General features: G+C 56.2%; 1 protein-coding gene and 1 long non-coding RNA gene across 2 annotated transcripts in view; both read left to right on the forward strand.

Annotated features, from left to right (window-relative positions):
- Positions 1 to 3,628, forward strand: part of FHL3 (four and a half LIM domains 3) — a 37,457-nt gene extending 33,829 nt beyond the window's left edge. Inside the window, exon 6 of the mRNA XM_073317582.2 lies at positions 959 to 3,628. Coding sequence (XP_073173683.1) covers positions 959 to 1,110 — 152 coding nt within the window. The 3' untranslated portion in view covers positions 1,111 to 3,628. The remainder of the gene's footprint in view (positions 1 to 958) is intronic.
- Positions 3,629 to 5,200: 1,572 nt separating this feature from the next.
- LOC140900373 (uncharacterized) lies at positions 5,201 to 12,394 on the forward strand. Its single transcript, XR_012155613.1, has 3 exons — positions 5,201 to 5,828; positions 8,620 to 8,676; positions 11,551 to 12,394. It is a non-coding gene; the product is annotated as an uncharacterized LOC140900373 (long non-coding RNA).
- Positions 12,395 to 17,716: the final 5,322 nt, after the last annotated feature.

Consider the following 17,716-nt stretch of genomic DNA (forward strand, 5'->3'; position numbering starts at 1 on the left):
CGCTCTTGCATCCCACTGCCGCCCTCCAGGGCTCACTTGAGGGGCTGTTCAGAACTTCAGGCCTCCCAGGATGGGAGAATGTTATTGCCAAGGTTGCCCTGGGGCACGTGACGGGCTGCTCCTGGACTTGTTCCTCAGCAGCCCGTTTCAGCTGCTCACAGAGAGAGGCCACGCAATGGGGAAGGAGTTACACTGCAGTGAGGAGTGTGTGTGGCTCGTACTCTTGCTCTCACTTCGTTCTTGCAAAGCTCAAGTGTTGGGTGTGTCCCCTGCTCTTGTCAGAGCAGTGAATGTACTGTGCACACCCAGGGAGGACTGTCTGTGTTTTGGTACCCTGCAGCCTTCCTGCAGAACTTGCCAGAACTCCCAGGACATGCTCCATGTGGTGGGATCTGATGGCTGTGACTGGCCTCTCTCTTTGGGATCCTGGAAGGGTTCTCCACCGCTCTAAAGTGAGGAGGTTTTGCAGCCCAGGGCTGGGCTGGGAGGCTCCAGAAACTGGACCTTTTACACTTACCAAAGTGAGGCGAGTGGGTCTCTCCCTTCATACACCTGCACCAGGAGGCTGCCTGGTCTCCTTCACTGACCCTCCCTCCGTGGCTTGGGTTTACTGCTCCTGGAAAGGCCAACGCGGCCACTGAGTCACTCGGTGAGTCAGAACGCTGGTTCCGTGGTTAGAGACGATGCTGGTTTGCTGCCCCGCCCCAGGTCACCAGTGTTTATCCTTATTACTGTCTCTGCAATAGCACCTACAAAACCTGCACGTCATCCTGCCTTCTGGACAAGGGGCAGAACGCAGCTTCTCTCAGCCGGCTGGCTCCAGTCAGGTCCTTCCCAAAGAGGTTTAGTCATTCAGTGTTGTGCACAGACCCCTAACTGGCTGTCTGCCGACCCTAGGCCCTTCAGGAATCTGCCTTGAGTGCTCCAGGTAACTCTATGCTCTGTCCCCCTTCTCTAGGCTTCGGAGGGGGTAAATATATCTCCTTTGAGGATCGTCACTGGCACCATAACTGCTTCAACTGCGCCCGCTGCGCCAGCTCGCTGGTGGGGAAAGGCTTCATCCCGCACCACGACGAGATCCTCTGCCGCGAATGCAGCAGCGACCTATAAGCCTGGCAAGAGGACGTGGATCAGGGGCTTTATCTGCTCTTCAGGGGCTTCGTACGAGACACCCTGGCAGCTGTCGGTGCTGGGCAGGTGGGAGATGTGCCTTTTGTTGCCCTGGAGAGGGCTGATCCCCTCACCACAGCGTATGCTCGGGGTGCCTGTGCCCTTCCCCTGAAGGCTAGAATAAGCCACCCTAGGCTTTCTGCAGAGTGAAGCTAAATAAAAGCCGAACAAAAGGAGCTTCCAAGTCCCTCATTATTTGCTCTTTCCTTTGCTTCCTATGCGCTTGGGCGCTGGCTGAGCCGGGAGCCCCTGTCTGAGCAAAGGGACTGGGCAGTGGGTCTTTGGCTCCATGTGCTGACCGCACAGCTTTGTCCTTCCTACTTGTTACTGGTTTTCTTCCCTTCCCCCATGTGCTCCCTCTGCTCTGAGTGATGGGCAGCAGCTCCTGTCCTGTGAGCCAGGCTTTCCTGAGGCTCCTGCCTCCCCAGCGTGGGTTTGCAGCACCGCCTGCTCCCCTAGCGTGAGGGTAACATGGCGTCTCACTGAGCGAGTCTGCAACGCTCTCTGTGCTGCTCGTGGCAGCCTGGGGTGTTTCTGGGTGGCCAGGGACCTGGCTGGCTGTGAGCAGAGCGTGCTGGAGTGAGCACACGGCCCACTTCGGGGAATGGCTTTTCCTGACGTCTCTCTCCCCCCTTGCTCCTCACTCTTCAGGGAGATGTCACAAATATGGCAGAGGAACCTGAATCACCAGGAGGTGCTGAGGGTTCTGCCCCCCTCGCCTCCCTGCAGCATCTCCCCTCCCCCTGCTCTGCCCCCTAGCAGAAGGGTCCCCATCAGCTTCCAAGAGCGGCACGAATTAGTTTATTTAACACCGACTCCAAGAGTGTTGTGAAGCGGCTCAGGTGCTTTCGGAGCTAGTTTTGTGCTCTGTGCGCAAGTGCTGCCCGGCTGGTAGCCAAACGCTCTTCCTTCTGCCTGAGAGCCGCTTAGCAGAGCAGTGAAAAGGGCATTTCAGAGGCAGCGGGAGCTATTAGAGCTGACGGTGTTGTCTGCACTTTCCCCCTTACTGGCTGCTGCAGAACCAGGGCCGCTTGTTGTCTCTTGCTGAGCACGGCCGCACGCTATATATATTGACCCCAAATATGGTTGTTCATCCTCTGGAAGTTTGTGCACAGTTGTCTCGGCTGCAGGCTGTGCTCCGAATTCAGCCCTGGGTGCTGCAGGGAGAGATGGATGGGAGTGGGGGACGAATGGGGGCTGTGTTTGTATTAACAACAGGCAAGGCTGCAGATAAATTGAACCAGCCCCCCAGACAGCAGCCAAAGGCTCTGCCCCTCCTTTGCCCCCCTCCCGCCAGGTGCTGAGCTCTCGTCATGCTCATTGGCTGCAGGGGGAGCCGTGGTTGCTCAGCACCTTGCAGGTCAGGTGCTGGTTGGGCCCTGGCTCAGCCTGCTGACCCTCACCCCCAGTCTGGGCTTCTCATGCCCAGAGAGGTAGGGCCCTACCAAATTCACAGTCCATTTTTGTCAATTTCATGGTCATAGGATTTTAAAAATTGTAAATTTCATGTTTCAGCCATTTAAATCTGAAATTTCCGGGTGCTGTAATTGTAGGGGTCTTGATCCGAAAAGAAGTCGTGGGGGGTGGTCTCAAGGTTACAGTAGTGGGGATTGCAGTATTGCCACCCCTACTTCCATGCTGCTGCAGGAGGGGGCTCTGCCTTCGGAGCTGGGCTCCCGGCCAACAGCCACCGCTCTCCCGCTGCCCAGCTCCGAAGGCAGCAGCGCAGACATAAGGGTGGCAATACCGCGACCCCCATAAAATAACCTTGCGACCGCCCTGCAGCTCCCTTTCGGGCCAGGACCCCCCACTTGAGAAACCCTGGTCTCCCCTGTGAAAGCTGTATAGTACCGGGTAAAAGCGCACACGCAAGAGACCACATCTCATGGTCCATGACACGTTTTTCACGGCCACTAATCTGGTAAGGCCCTACAGAGAGGAACTGAAAAGGGGTGTGACATTGGCTCCCCAGAGGGAGGCTGGTGTCCCAGCTGGAAGAGCTTTGCTTCTCTGAAGACCTGGCTATGCAAAACTGCGGCGCTGCCTCGAGTTCCCCTGGAGCCCTGTCTCACTTGGGGTGCTCACGCCCTGCCCCCCTCCGCCCAGGTAATGGGATGCTTTTCTGAATATGACTTCCTTGTGTTTTCCTTTTTGTACTTTATCTGTCACTCAGTAACCAAACCCGCTAGAGGAACGGGCTAGCCCCGTCCCCAAGCAGGGTTCATTTACCAAGAGAATGTTATGCATGTTGAATCGTTATTAGCTGTGTATTCAAATCCTTACTGAAACCCTCGTTTGAAAGCTTTGATGCGGGTAAGTCAGAGTTTGGGTGTGTGTGCTTTTCTGAAGAGCTTGGAGCGGTTTTTAGAAAGGAAGCTTCCTATGTAAGTGTCCTACCCTCCAGTCTCTTGTATGTTTCTGTAAGGCTTTATATAATAAACCATTGTAATGACACCTCTCTCTGGCTGTATTTTCTCCAAGCAGGGGTGGGAGTAGGGTGGGGTTGAATTAATGTCATTGCTGTGGGGTCAGGCTTGTCTTCAAAAGGTAAAATAGCTCTTTACTCTCCCTAGGGTTGCTCCCAAAGCCCTGAACTGGGGGCAGCCCCATGGTTCCCCCTCCCGCAGCAGCCTGCCCAGCCTTTAACTCTAGGATGATACCACAATCCCTGCCTAGACCAGTTTCAATTTCCCCCACTCCCGGCTTTTCGGGGATGCAGTGGAGACCCTCTCCCTAGATCCATCATCTCTGACTTCAGTCTTTGCATGTTGTTCAACTACCCAGACAAAGTGCTTGGACCCTTCCTGGGTACATGGGGCAAAGTGAAGGCTTCAAGCCAGGGGGCAGGAGTTTAGTGGTCACCACTCTCACCCCAGGAAGGTCTTCTGTGGGCTGGTTACTTTAGTAGATCCTGGACTGGTTCAGCTCCTCTGGACCCAGCAGTCCAGTGGATCCCGGGCTGGCAGGAACTGGCATTTGAGTCACTGGCATGTGACTCTTATGACACCGAATTAAGTGTTTCCTCATTACAGAAAAGCCCCTTGTGCTTCCCTGTGTTCGCTCCATTTGACCTCAGCTTCAGCTCTTGAGGTCTCTTGGAAAGAGCCTGTGTGGGGATGTTGCTGCAGTCCCCAGCTGGAGTAACTTTGGTCTCCTTCCTGGCAGCCTTCCCATCCGCCTTGTACGCTCATTACTCACTTTTATCTGCTGTGGAATCATTTATTCCCCTAACATCTGAAACTCTTTTCCACAGATTCCTTTACATTTACTAACAGCCATTGCGACTTCCTCTGGGCCTTTGCCTGGCCCCCGGCCGCTCCAGCATCCCCTCCACTTCCCCCGGGAGCCTGCTACCAGCTCTCCAGATTGCTACGCGAGGGGGAGCCAGGGCTAAAAGACACAGCCCCCAAGTCTCTCTGTGACCTCAGTGCTGGCTCTGTGCACTCGCAGGCCTGCCTCGCTTGGAGGATCCTACAAACATTAGCTCTGGCGGTCGGCAAAACTATTCTTTCCATTCTGATTCTGTTGCTGTCGTTGTGTCGGGACCTGAGCTCTGGTTTTTCTGCTAGGCCTCAAACAATGAGCAGGCGCCTCTGGCTGTAGAGGTTTCCTGAGGGAGCCTGTCCTCTGACAGGAGCTCTGCAAGCCCATGGTTTCTGAAGAGCCGTTTCCAGCGATTAACCGCAAACCATTTCTTTACAAACGGGCCCCCAGGCTCCTCTTTCAGTCGGGTTTAAGAGCCTCCCGTTCTTAGCCAAAAAAGGAAATGACCCAGCTGCACGTAGGGCTGGAACATCTGGATTTTATCCCTGTCATGAATGGGTCATGGATACGCACAGCCCAGTGCCTGATTTACTGGGAGGCAAGGGGGATGATGTAATGCACTTTCGTCCCTCACGGCTCCCAGAGAGGGTCTAAAACAGTCATGAAAATATCATTAATGTGCAGGCTAACAATGGGGGGACAGCTAGGGGAGGGAAAGGGGGCAGAGCCTGGGGCTCCCCAGTGTGCAAGTGGGGGGTGAGGAGATGAAGCGCTCACTGGCTGCAGAGTCGGGATGGGGGAGAGCTGGGTCTCTGGCAGGAGCAGGCCATGGGGCAGAGTGCAGACCCTCGGCTGGAAGGCTCTTGAGAACGGCCCGGTAACAGTGATCCTGCGGGAGCCTGGAAGAGTCTCTCAGTCTGGGGTGAAAAAGTGGCCCAGGGAAGCTCCAGCACTTCACGTGCCCCTCTCTGCAGCTGTTCTCTGGGGAAACTAACCCCAGGCCCTGGCAGGGCAGTGGAAGGACGCTGACTTGGGGCCCGCATCGGGTTCAGCCCAAAGAGCGCATCTGCCATGAAGGAGAAATAAAGGAGCTGAAAAGCCCCAACGCTGCGGCGGGCGGGCAGGAGCGTTTCTGTGGAGAGGCCGTGTGCAGAGACCAAGGGCTTTGTGCGCAGTGCTGGTGTGGAGCAGGGACCCCGCAGCACCAGCTCCCTGTGAACGTCTCCAGGACAGGGTTTGAGACAGCCGTCTGCGATGGAGAGGAGCAGGAGCGCCGAATGCTCAGCCGGGGCAGGCAGCCCTGTGTCTGTGAAGCACCGAGACGCGGCAGCAGTTGTAAAGGTCCTCTGCACCCAGGCTGCGCGAGACACCCTCCCCGAGCACGCAGCCCTGAGGTGAGGGCCAGGCTGAGGCAGCTCACGCACTGGGCGAAAACAGCTGCAGTTGCCGTCCGGGCAAACAGACGCTCCCTGTTGGAGCACAAGCAGCATCCACGGGCTGGGAGAGCTGGTGTCACGCTCGTCAGGGCTGGGGGTGGGAAGTTCAAGGAGGGGCATGCAGAAACCTTGCTACCACTAGCAAGGTGCTTCACCCCGCCAGGGGGCTTGGCAGCCGCTGGGTAACTGCTGTGTGGGGAGGGTACGTTCAGCGAGCAGCCCTCACAGCAAAGCGTCCTCTGTAGCATGTGCTGTGGGTCCCCTGCAGCTCAGCTGGGCATAGCTCACTTCATCAGGCCCCTGCCCTTGCAGGGGCATCGGGCTCTGGTGCCCGCGGTTCCCCCTCTCCTGCCTGTGGCACGAGCGTTCAGTCTTCTCGGGCTCGTCTCGGTGGTTGGTTCAGGGTGCAGGGGCTGGGTGGCGCTGGAGGCCTGCGTTATACAGGAGCCCCTTCCGGCTCAAACCCCGACTGTTAGCCAGCTCCTGGGGCAGCAGAGGGGCTGCTCGCTTTGCAGCGGGTTACTCAGTCGACGACTGCTCAGCCCCTTCCCGGCTGCCTCCTGGGCAAACACTGCTCACACCTCGCCTGTCCTGATGTCACATGGGTTTGTTTCAGCTGTGTTCATGCCCTTAAGTGTTCGCATCTCGCGGCCAGGGTGTGCTGGCATGAGCTCCAGCCGACATGGGAGCTGTGGGTGCTCAGCGCCCCGGCCAGGCCGCGAGACCTGGACAGCCCCAGCAGTTGGGGTTCGATGCTCCCCGGGGACAAAACGTAGGCAACAGGCCACACTCCAGAACTGGCTTCCTCTGCTGGCCTGTGTCAAAAGCGCTGGGGTCCCAGTGAATTGATTGTCAGCGTCCAGCCCTGGTGAGGCGCGGCCAGGAGCTGGCTCAGAGGGCTGGCCCTAGTCTGTCTGGCTCGGAAGGCCTATGTCCCAAATGGTCCGTGGGTTGTACTGCCCCCTTGGCTGCCGTGTCCTGCAGCCATTCCTCTGGGGTGGGGGCCCTGCCATGCCACACGGCCCTGCTGCAGGCCCCTGGGTAAGGAGGAGGTCCCTGGCAGGTCACTTTGGCCATGTGGGGCCTGGGTGGGTGGCTTGGGGTTTTGCCTCTCTTGGACTGGAGGGACCTTGGTGTTTAACGCATTGAAAGCTGTCAAACTGCTGCTGTTTGCTGTGGTTCGGGGTCTGGTGCTGATTGTGGAAATGTTTGTAGGAGAGAGAAGGGGGAGGAACACACACCCACCCCCACACCCTACCAATTCCCAGCTGTGGCATTGCAGTCCGAGTGAACCCCCGGCAAGATGCTTAGTTTCACCCAGCCCATGCTCTGCACAGTGTCGGGGGTCAGGCTGACCCACTGCCTAGAACCACAGCACTGCTCCATCCACTCCCTAGCACTCTGCCCGGCGTGAGAGAGGAGAACAGAGTCTGAAATGATTCATTGTTGGATTTGTGAACTCTCCTTCCAAATTAGACAAGACCAGACAGGCCCTTTGGCACCGGAGACCGAGTCAAAGCTCATCCTCAGCCCCTGCTGTGGGGTGACTCTCTGGAGCAGGGCACGTGCCCCTCCAAAGGCCCCTCTGCTGCTAGGACTGCAGCCCACAGCTGGCCCTGTGCAGCGCCAGGGACCTAGTGCTGGGACGAGTTGATGCTTTCACATTGGTCTGAAGCTGCCTTATGTCAGTGACTTGCAGCACCAAAATGTGCTGAGCCGCTCAGTGATCTGTGCAGCTCTGTGACCTCTTGCGCCCTTCTTACACAAGCAGTTAAATCGCTGTTAACATGGACAGGGAAACCATCGGCTCTGGGCATCTGAGTTAACTTCTGCCTGAGATGAGTGGGGCAATTCGCACAGCAGAGCACTTGTTTCAGGTTCCGTGCAGACTCAGGAAGGCATCGCTCACGCTTGGTTCATGTTTCTCAGGTTGTCTCAGAATTTCTTAAGGCAAGCTGAGATTCTGGAGCACAAGCTGGCACTTGAGAGAGGGGCTGATAGGCCACATCATCGTATACCCAAGCCATCTCCTCAAGGAATCCGCTGACAAGCAACAGTCATGCCAGCTTGCAGCTACCTTGGTGGCTCTGGCAGGAAGGAACTGATCAGCTACCCTCACAGCACAGCAGCCAGGGCCACGAGGCCAGTTAGTGCGCTGAAGACTTACACACCAGCTGGCTGTGCGCTGTCCATACAGCCAAGTTCTCGGGGACTCTCTGGCCAGGGTTTGTGGGGATGGAGTGGGCAGTGCTGTTCTGGGGCATTTCAGAGGACAAGCACCCCCTTGAGCTCTATTCCCTTGGACGCGTGCAGGCCTGGGTCCTGACACCGGAGACTGGTTTGCCCTTCTTGTAATGCATAGCCACAAATGTTTTTGGCCATCAAAGTCAACCCTTGTGAACCCCCAGCTGCTGTATTGGCGTGATCTCTGTGTGCAGGGAATTCCATACGCTACTCATGTACTGGCCCAAAGCCTGTTTCCATGCTCGGGCCGGTGGGTGAGACTCGCTCCCACCTTATGGGTCAGGGTGACAAGCAGGGGCTTGGTTATGGTCCGTTGACACATTCCATCATGTTCAATGCTGAAACCGTGCCCCCTCTCATGCCAAAAGACTGAAATAAAAGGGGCAAACAGGTGGACGGGAGGTCCCCAAATTCCAGCGCTTCCCCTTTTCTGGAGTGCAGCGTCATGCTGGAGGGAAGTGGAGAAACAGTAAGTGCAGGATCTTGTCTCTGTGTTTATTTTTAGGTAGGCACTTGGATGGAAGAACTGCCGTACTCAGAGGGCACACGAGCCAGCTTGGAGGTAATTGGACAATCTTCTTCCTTTCCATATTGTTCCCTCTCAGGTGAATTGGTTAGTCTCAAGATAGGAGCACATTTTGATTGCTGTAATTATCCTTGATTTTTGGTGGTTGTTGCTTTTATAAACTTCCATTTAGCTCAGTCATATAATATACATGGTAGCACAAATGAATCATTTATTAGCGAGTTAAGTTTAATAATGGATTTGCTTTCTCTGAGGGAAGTCCTGGCCCGCTCCTTGCTTGGCTTTTGGGCAAAGCCATAGTGCTGGATTGGAGGAAGGTAATTAAACTCTAAGTGAAAGTGGACCATGCCAGCTGCCAGCCACAGCATCTAGGGAAAGGTGTCTCTACACTGCAATTAAAACCCCAGGGCTGGCCTGTGCCAGCTGAGAGCAGGGGCTGTTTAACTGCAGTGTAGATGTTGCAGCCCAAGTTCTGGGACACTCCTAACTTGCAGGCTCCTAAAGCCCGGGCTCCAGCCTGAGCCCAACCCTCTACACAGCAGGGCGAGAGTCTGAGCTCAGTGCTGAGCCAGAGAGGGCTCTCAGGGACTCCCAGGTTTCCCACACTGTACAAGGAGTGGAAGCCCTGCCTTGCCGCGGCCTCACCCCTGCCCTACCAGAGGCGACACTGGGCATTTATGTTGGTCTTTGCTACAGCAATTGTTTGGGAGGTAAAAAATCCCATGGTGTTGGAGGAGGGGGAGGCTCCACCCCAATGCAAGTGCCTCAGGTGGCCCCGCCCCATTTCCCCCTCACACAAGCTGAGCAATGGGTTCGGCTGTTGGTTTCCTCTGTCTGTTTTACAGGAACAGTGTAAAAGCGTGTCCAAAAGGCATAAGAGCGAGCTTCTTTGCCACCCTCCTTGGTTCTGGCTATGAGAAAATGATTTTGTTTATCTGGGGAAACCAATTTCCCATAACTGCCCCCTCCCACATCTGTGCATCAAGGGGTAGGGCATTTTTGTGAGAACTCCTTGTTACAGTATTTGCTGCCCTTCGCTGAGCTTCTCTTGAGGGTTTACACGCAGCTGGAATCATTGTTCAGTGTTTTCCGGGGCTAGCCCTAGTTAAACCCAAGCAGAATGTGTTCTGAGCAGCACAGCCCGATGGCAGGTTCTGTGCACGATTTTTTCCACAGGACCCCAGACACAGTCAGTGCACTAGACAGCCCATGCACTGGGAGCAAATCAGGGCTGTGTGGTAAAGGAGGCTGTTGTCTGTAGGACGTTTGTGGCAGAAGTTGGAAGGGATGTACTGAATGAAGTAGGGGACTGCAAGAAAAGAAAGGCAGTTGAATGCTGCCCTGGAGAAATGGATCCCATCTTTGTCTCTGCTGCAGAGTTCCTGTGTGGTGCTGGGCAAGTCTCTTAAATCAAATTTTTCACAGATGGTCACTTTGTGCGTTCCCCATTTTCTGGGCGCCCAGTGCAAGACATGTGGGGCCAGATTTGCAGAAGTGCTGAGCACTCACAGCTGTAACTGAAGTCAATGGAAACCGTGGTGCACTGGCGCTGTAAAGTGCTAGATAATGCTCAGTACTCTGAAAAGTCAGGCCCTAGTGGTGTCAAGTTAGGCACGCAAACGTAGTGACGGCTTCGGACAATTTGGTTGCAAATCTCTGAGCTGTAAAATGGCGATATTAACATACCGTCAGCAGCTCAGAGGGTACGTAAAGAGAAATTCATTAAAGTTTATGAAGCAGTCAGCAATGGCCAAGAATCATAGAATCATAGAATATCAGGGCTGGAAGGGACCTCAGGAGGTCATCTAGTCCAACCCCCTGCTCAAAGCAGGACCATTCCCCAACTAAATCATCCCAGCCAGGGCTTTGTCAAGCCTGACCTTAAAAACCTCTAAGGAAGGAGATTCCACCACCTCCCTAGGCAACGCATTCCAGTGTTTCACCACCCTCCTAGTGAAAAAGTTTTTCCTAATATCCAACCTAAACCTCCCCCGCTGCAACTTGAGACCATTACTCCTCGTTCTGTCATCTGCTACCACTGAGAACAGTCTAGATCCATCCTCTTTGGAACCCCCTTTGAGGTAGTTGAAAGCAGCTATCAAATCCCCCCTCATTCTTCTCTCCCATAGACTAAACATCCCCAGTTCCCTCAGCCTCTCCTCATAACTCATGTGTTCCAGTCCCCTAATCATTTTTGTTGCCCTCTGCTGGACTCTTTCCAATTTTTCCACATCCTTCTTGTAGTGTGGGGCCCAAAACTGGACACAGTACTCCAGATGAGGCCTCACCAATGTTGAATAGAGGGGAACGATCACGTCCCTCGATCTGCTGGCAATGCCCCTACTTATACATCCCAAAATGCCATTGGCCTTCTTGGCAACAAGGGCACACTGCTGACTCATATCCAGCTTCTCGTCCACTGTAACCCCTAGGACCTTTTCTGCAGAACTGCTGCCGAGCCATTCGGTCCCTAGTCTGTAGCAGTGCATTGGATTCTTCCATCCTAAGTGCAGGAAGAAATAAATCATTTTGTATTTAGCACAGGGTTTGGTTGCCTGCATTAAATACCATGAGGGACCAAAATCTGAATGAGGAAAGAAATATTGAATAACCACCCATTCACTGAATGAAGCAGGGGTCCTGTGGAAAAAGTAGTGTATGATTCCATAGTTAGTCTATATCATGGTGCACATGCACCAGGAGGCCAAATTAAGTATACAGCCAATCTTAACGCTAGCATTTCTGAAAGTCTGAGTGCTTGACTTTAAAAGAACAGTGTGGTTGCAATGTCATATGATACATTTATATAAATACATGTAACAGAGTCTTTGCGGTGCACACAGTCCATGGATTTGTAGATTAGCCCTGGAAGGGACATACCTGACCCTGCATTGTAATCTCTCAACACAGCTGTAAATGACAACACAAAGTGCAAGGCCTGGACATTTCATCCCCTCTCTGGCCCCAGCACTTGCCTTTCAAGTACATCCAAGAGCAGGAGCTGATTTTACAAGCTACACAGCATTGATCCTGTGACCGAATGCAGCCCTATATTCACACCCTATCCATTATTGTAATAATCTTTGTACAAAATCTGTCTTTTGTAGAATCATTTGAGAACTAACTCCTCACTGGTCAGTAATATGGTGACATGTATGTAGCAACATTATGTGTAAAGTTATGATATACACATACCTTATGATGTTAAAGGCATGTGTTCAACTCACATAGCCCCAATTAGGTAGAACTGGTCAAGCAGGCCTGTCTTAAACAATGGGATGTGTTTACCTCCATTTGCATATAAGGTATATACAGAGTCCTCGGACAGCAAGAGGGGGGAAGAAGACAACAAAGAAAATCTGCATTTCTGCATACACAGGTGAAAAGAAATATGAAGCCCCCTTCCTCCACCACACTCCATTCTCCCTTACTCTCAGCTGGAAAGAACGTTAACTAGGGGTCACGCTCAGGAAAATGCTTTTCAAAGGGTGACTGAACTATAAAAGCAAGAGTCAAAACCACCCTAAGTTCTCTCTCCCTGTCCATCTCTGTCTTTCACCTAAGAGAACAAAAGAGAACTATTGTTGAACCTTGGGAGCAGAACCTGACCTGAAACTTGGTCAACAATGAAACCCTGTGGTAAGAATTTTACCTTGACCCAAGTTGAAGTTAAGTTTAGTACTAGGAAGCATTGTATCATTATTTTGTAATCATTGCTGACTTTAATTCCTTACTACTTGCACTCACTGAAAACCTCTCTTTGTAGTTAAATAAACTTGTTTTACATCTAATCCAGTGTTGTGAACTGTGTGAGTAACGCTGTTTAATGTGGCACGTTGTTGTATCGTGATCCCCTTAAAGGGTCAACTGACTTGGCTGGACTGTGCAGAACACACCTTTTGGGAGAAAAATCCAGGACCGGGAGTGTGTTGGGATCACCCTGCAAGCGGTAATCAAGGCTGCTGGAAGCTGGAGTGTGGCTGGTTGCTGACAGGCTGCTGGGGTTAGAGGTGCTTGACTAGGGCTGTGGCTATCCACAGACACTCAGGGTGGGCCCTGCCTGCTGTCTGAGAGCAGCCCAGGTTGGGAGCACAGCAGTAAAGCATTGTGAGGCAGGGCAGGTGGTGACAGCCCCTCACTGGTCTGCACCCCGGACTGTCATAGATACCAACTGCAGCTGGGCCCTAAGCCTGGCCCGGTGCCTGGGGCATGTCTGTTACCACTGCTCTGTAGTGCCCAGAATTCTTACAAGCAACATATGATGAGAGCAGCCTGTTACTGCTAATCCCCAACTGCTACATGATCCTGCCCGGGCTGCCCACATCCACTGCCACTGATCCATAGGCCTGGGGCTCACAGTGCCACCCCAGCCACAGGCAAAGCCCTCTAGAAACGCTGCACAGCACCGGGAGGCAAAGCTGCACCATCCCTGGCACTGATGCTGGGTGCACAGCCCCTGCTTTCCCAACGGGCCCTGAAGCACGCGGGATGTTTACCTCACTTTCAATTAGTTTAGAATAAAATTGATTTGAGTAATTAAAAACCCTGGTGTATTTCCTAATTACCACTCCATGTATTCCCTCCTCTTACTGCTAGCACTCAGCAATCCCATGCTGCAGACAGAGTGGGTGTCTGGGGGAGAGGGCTGGGTATTGGTGGAATTGGTGTGAGTCATTGGGAGCCCCATAGCTGGGTTGGGTTGGAGGATGGCAGAACTGTGCACGTGGGAGGAGAACTGGGGTACGTGTGTGTGGGGAGCAGAGGGCAGGGGGAATTGTCTGTGAGATCCCAGGGGTATTTCAGACCGTACGTCGCTTCTATGCATGGGCCAGGCACATTCTACTAGCAGAAGCAGCAGCCTAGCTGATTTGTCTGGGTTAGGAATAGGATTATTTTTGTTTTTCCCTCCTCCATTCTCTTCTCCCCCCACCTTCCTTCCTCCCCAACACAAAAACACCACCCTCCCCCCAGCTCGCTGGACCCTCCTGAGGCCGCTCTCAAGCTCGGGCACATGCAGGATTTGATGAGTCTCCCTTCCCTTAACTTTGCCCTTTTCCTCTTCGCCTTTGTTTCTTGAGAAAGGTCATTGTGCCTCGAAGCTGGGGTCAGCCCTGATCCTAAATCCAGCTGGCAGCATCTCCCTGCAGCCTGCGCCACCATATATGGTCAATCATGGGGAGAGAACCAGTAGAACGGGGCTGGAGGTGGCTTGGACGGCAGCCATCAGGAGGGCTTCGACTCCGCTGCATTGCTGAAACCCCTCCGTGTGGCTGCAAGTGTGAGCGCCACACTCTGGAGCTCAGCAGCCTTGGTACTGAACTGTCCAAAGCGCAACAGAGGAAGCAAGCACCCCTCGGCCTGGGGAGAAGGATGGGGCCCAAGGGCCAGAGTGACATGCCAGGGCCCCATACAAACGTAACTCTGAAAAACCACAAGCCTCCACATCCTTCAACACCCTGCCTCCCCCAGCATGGAGGCCCGGGCAAATCCATGCATGCAGAGCTGTCCCCACCTCCTCTCCCTCCCTCCCTCTCCCCGATCCAAGGGCACATATCAAGCTGAGCCTGGCTATTTCTCCTTAAATAGAGCTTACAAGTGACTACAAAGATTTGAGCACAATTTAAGGTAAGGCACCCAGGCAAATGGCCCCATAAAATTGATATGGGGGCTCCCCATCCCTGCACTTTAGGAGGCTCTAACATGTATTTTTAAGTGTTTGTCACAAGCTAACTTTTCCATGTCTGAGACAGCAGCAGAGGGCCATGCACTGAGTGCCAGGCCAGCTCTGACACACACCTGCCTGCTCAGTATCCAGGCCAAGGCCCACCCAGCTGTGGGGTACCTTTGGGGCTCAGTAATTCTGAGCACAGCAGATTAGTCACTATGCCCTGGTGGTTAGCTCCCTGCTGCACCATGGGAAATGGTCAAAGGGGAAAGCCTGGCCAGTCCCCTAGAAATAAATGAAGGGGAACAACAAATTGAAGGTTTGAGGGCAGCTGCTCTAAGCAGCCAAAGCAAAGAGAAGTTGCTCTGGGACTCAAGGCTTTTCCTGGCAGAAATTCATGGTTTTCTATCCAAGGGGACAATTGGCAGATCAGGCCCCCCTGCTGCTGGACCTCTACCCTGTGCAGTAGGATGAGCTCATTCAGCTAAGCCTCCTGGGAGGTGGGTAGAGGCTGCATGCACCAGGGCAATAACCAGATGGGATCGAGGGTTTCAAGCTGGCTAGCTGGGGCACGGGTAGTACAATTTATGGGTGCAAAAGCCTCCACCTGGGGCACCACCATGCAGAAGAGGACTCCTGTGAGAGATCTGGGATCCCCATTCCATGGTCTCGTGTCCCAGAACAGCACGTATCCAGTGGTCACTGCTATGGAAAAGAATCAAACCTGTGACCTCTGTGAGGCAGGGCCTAGTGTTGGGAATGAGGCACTGGCCTGGGACATGGGCTCAACTCCCAGCTCTGCCACAGACTCCCTGTGTGACCCTAGGGAAAGTCACTGCCCCGCTTGGGCCTTTGCTTCCCCAGTGTGTAAGATAGATAATGATCCCACACAGGAAACGGATGAGACTAAATCCATTCATGGTTTTGTTTAGGCACTAGGTCTGAATCAGACAGAAGAGCCAATGCTGCCATCATACTAGGAGAATCAAAACTTATCTCAGAGGTTCTCAAACTGTGGTCCATGAGCTCCATTCAGGTGGTCCGCGGATTGTTCCCTCTAAGGTGCGCGCCTGGGTGGCCGCACACAACAGAACAAAGGGCCACCCCCCACCCCAATTAGTGGAGCTGCGCAGGCATGGTTCCTCTAATTAGGTGCCTGGACCCTGGAGAAGATGCACACGTAAGGCGAGGTGGTGGCCTTGGTGGGAATAAGGGGTAGGTAGAAGGGACCAGTGCGGTGAGAAGGGGGGGAGGGAATTTGGGATGTGCAGGGCTGCAGCGGCCAGAGAAAGAGGCGACTTTCCCCAGCTCCAGGGCTGTGGCTTCTGGGGAGAGACTCCCCCCTCCTTCCCAGCCCCAGCTTGGGGGCTGCCAAGGTGGGGGGAGAGAGGCCACGTCCATCGCATTAGAGAGGTAAGACTACTGATATTAAAATGTGAGTTGTGTGCTTTTACCTGTAGAACAAAAAAATATTAATTATTACTAAGGTTTTTTTGATATAGTGCTGTTATCCAAAGCGCTTTACAATAGCTAGCGAACAGTGGAAAGATCATTATGGTCGGCCGAGACCCTCAGCGATTTTTCAAGTGGTCTGTGGAAAGTTTGAGAACCAGTGAGCGCAGCAGCTAGTCCCACCTTTGGGGGAGAGAGAGCGAGACCCTGAACAAGCTTCAGAGGAGCACCGTGTTAGTCTGTATCCGCGAAAGGAGGACTTCTGGCACCCTAGCGACTGACCCCTTTTATCTGAGCATCAGCCTGCCTGAGCCGCAGCCCACTTCATCGGATGCATCCCAGCTGTTCTCCAGGCCAGCTCCCGCCTGCCACCTGCCGGAGCGACCGGACCTTGCCCCGCGCCCCGCCCGGCGCCCCGCCGGCTGAGGCGCCCCAGCGGGCGGCCCGAGAAAGCCCCGAGCACGGGCCTGGCCTGCGGCGACGCCCCCGGGCTGAGCGGCAGCTTGGGGCGCCGGGTCCCAGCTGGGAGCGTCCTCACCCGCCCCGCAGCCACGTCGCCCGCCTTCCAGCCTCCCTCCAAAACGCGGCCGCCCCGCGGGTTCCCCGGGCCCCGCCTCCCCCGAGCTGCCTCGTCCCGCCTGCCTGCTCCGCCCCGCCCCGCCCCGCCGGTTCCTGCCCACGGGGCCGCCCCCCGCCCGCCCGCCCCCGCCGTGACCCGACTCCCGCCGCCCCCCCGCCCCCCGCCGCTCTGGCTCCCGGGCCGCCCCCCGCCCGCCCCCGCCGTGACCCGACTCCCGCCGCCCCCCCGCCCCCCGCCGCTCTGGCTCCCGGGCCGCCCCCCGCCCGCCCCCGCCGTGACCCGACTCCCGCCGCCCCCCCGCCCGCCCGGTGCTCTGGCTCCCGGGCCGCCCGCCCGCCCCCGCCGTGACCCGACTCCCGCCGCCCCCCCGCCCGCCCGGTGCTCTGGCTCCCGGGCCGCCCCCCGCCCCCGCCGTGACCCGACTCCCGCCGCCCCCCCGCCCCCCGCCGCTCTGGCTCCCGGGCCGCCCCCCGCCCCCGCCGTGACCCGACTCCCGCCGCCCCCCCGCCCGCCCGGTGCTCTGGCTCCCGGGCCGCCCGCCCGCCCCCGCCGTGACCCGACTCCCGCCGCCCCCCCGCCCGCCCGGTGCTCTGGCTCCCGGGCCGCCCCCCGCCCCCGCCCCCGCCGTGACCCGACTCCCGCCGCGCCCGCGCGGCCCCGGGGCGGGGGACCGGGGCGGGAGGGCGCAGCCGCCCACAGGCATGCCCGGAAGCGGCGCCGGCCTCGGTCACAGACCCGCTGCCGGGCAGCTGCCCCCGGCTGACCCGCAAACCGGGGCGCGGCCCCTCCCGAGGCAGCGCTCGCCGCCCCCGGGCGCCGGCAGGTGGCCCCGGGCCCCTCACCCCCGACGGGACCCGCTCTCGTTGGGCTCTGACATGGGCTTCCCCGGCGCCGGCCCGCACCCGTCAGCCCGGGAGGGGGGGGGCACAAGGGCCGAGCACCCAGGCGCCGGGAGCCCACAGGGCGCTTGCCTGGGCTCCAGCCCCCCACCTCACGCCGGAATCAGGGTGCCAGCGGAGATTTCCGGTCGGGCCCGTGAGGGGGGAGCACTGAGGGGGGAGGGTTTCCGGTGGGGGGAGCACCGAGAGAGCGGGTTTCCGGTCGGGCCGTGGGGGGAGCACTGGGAGGGAGGGTTTCCGGTGAGGGGGAGCACCGAGACGGAGGGTTTCCGGTGGGGGAGGGTTTCCAGTCGGGCCGGTGAGGGGGAGCACCGAGAGGGAGGGTTTCCAGTCGGGCCGGTGAGGGGGAGCACCGAGAGGGAGGGTTTCCAGTCGGGCCGGTGAGGGGGAGCACCGAGAGGGAGGGTTTCCGGTCGGGTCGGTGGGGAGGGTTTCCAGTCGGGCCGGTGAGGGGGAGCACTGGGAGGGAGGGTTTCCGGT

The sequence above is a fragment of the Lepidochelys kempii genome, chromosome 19 (genome assembly GCF_965140285.1).
Source record: "Lepidochelys kempii isolate rLepKem1 chromosome 19, rLepKem1.hap1, whole genome shotgun sequence".
NCBI lineage: Eukaryota > Metazoa > Chordata > Testudines > Cheloniidae > Lepidochelys > Lepidochelys kempii.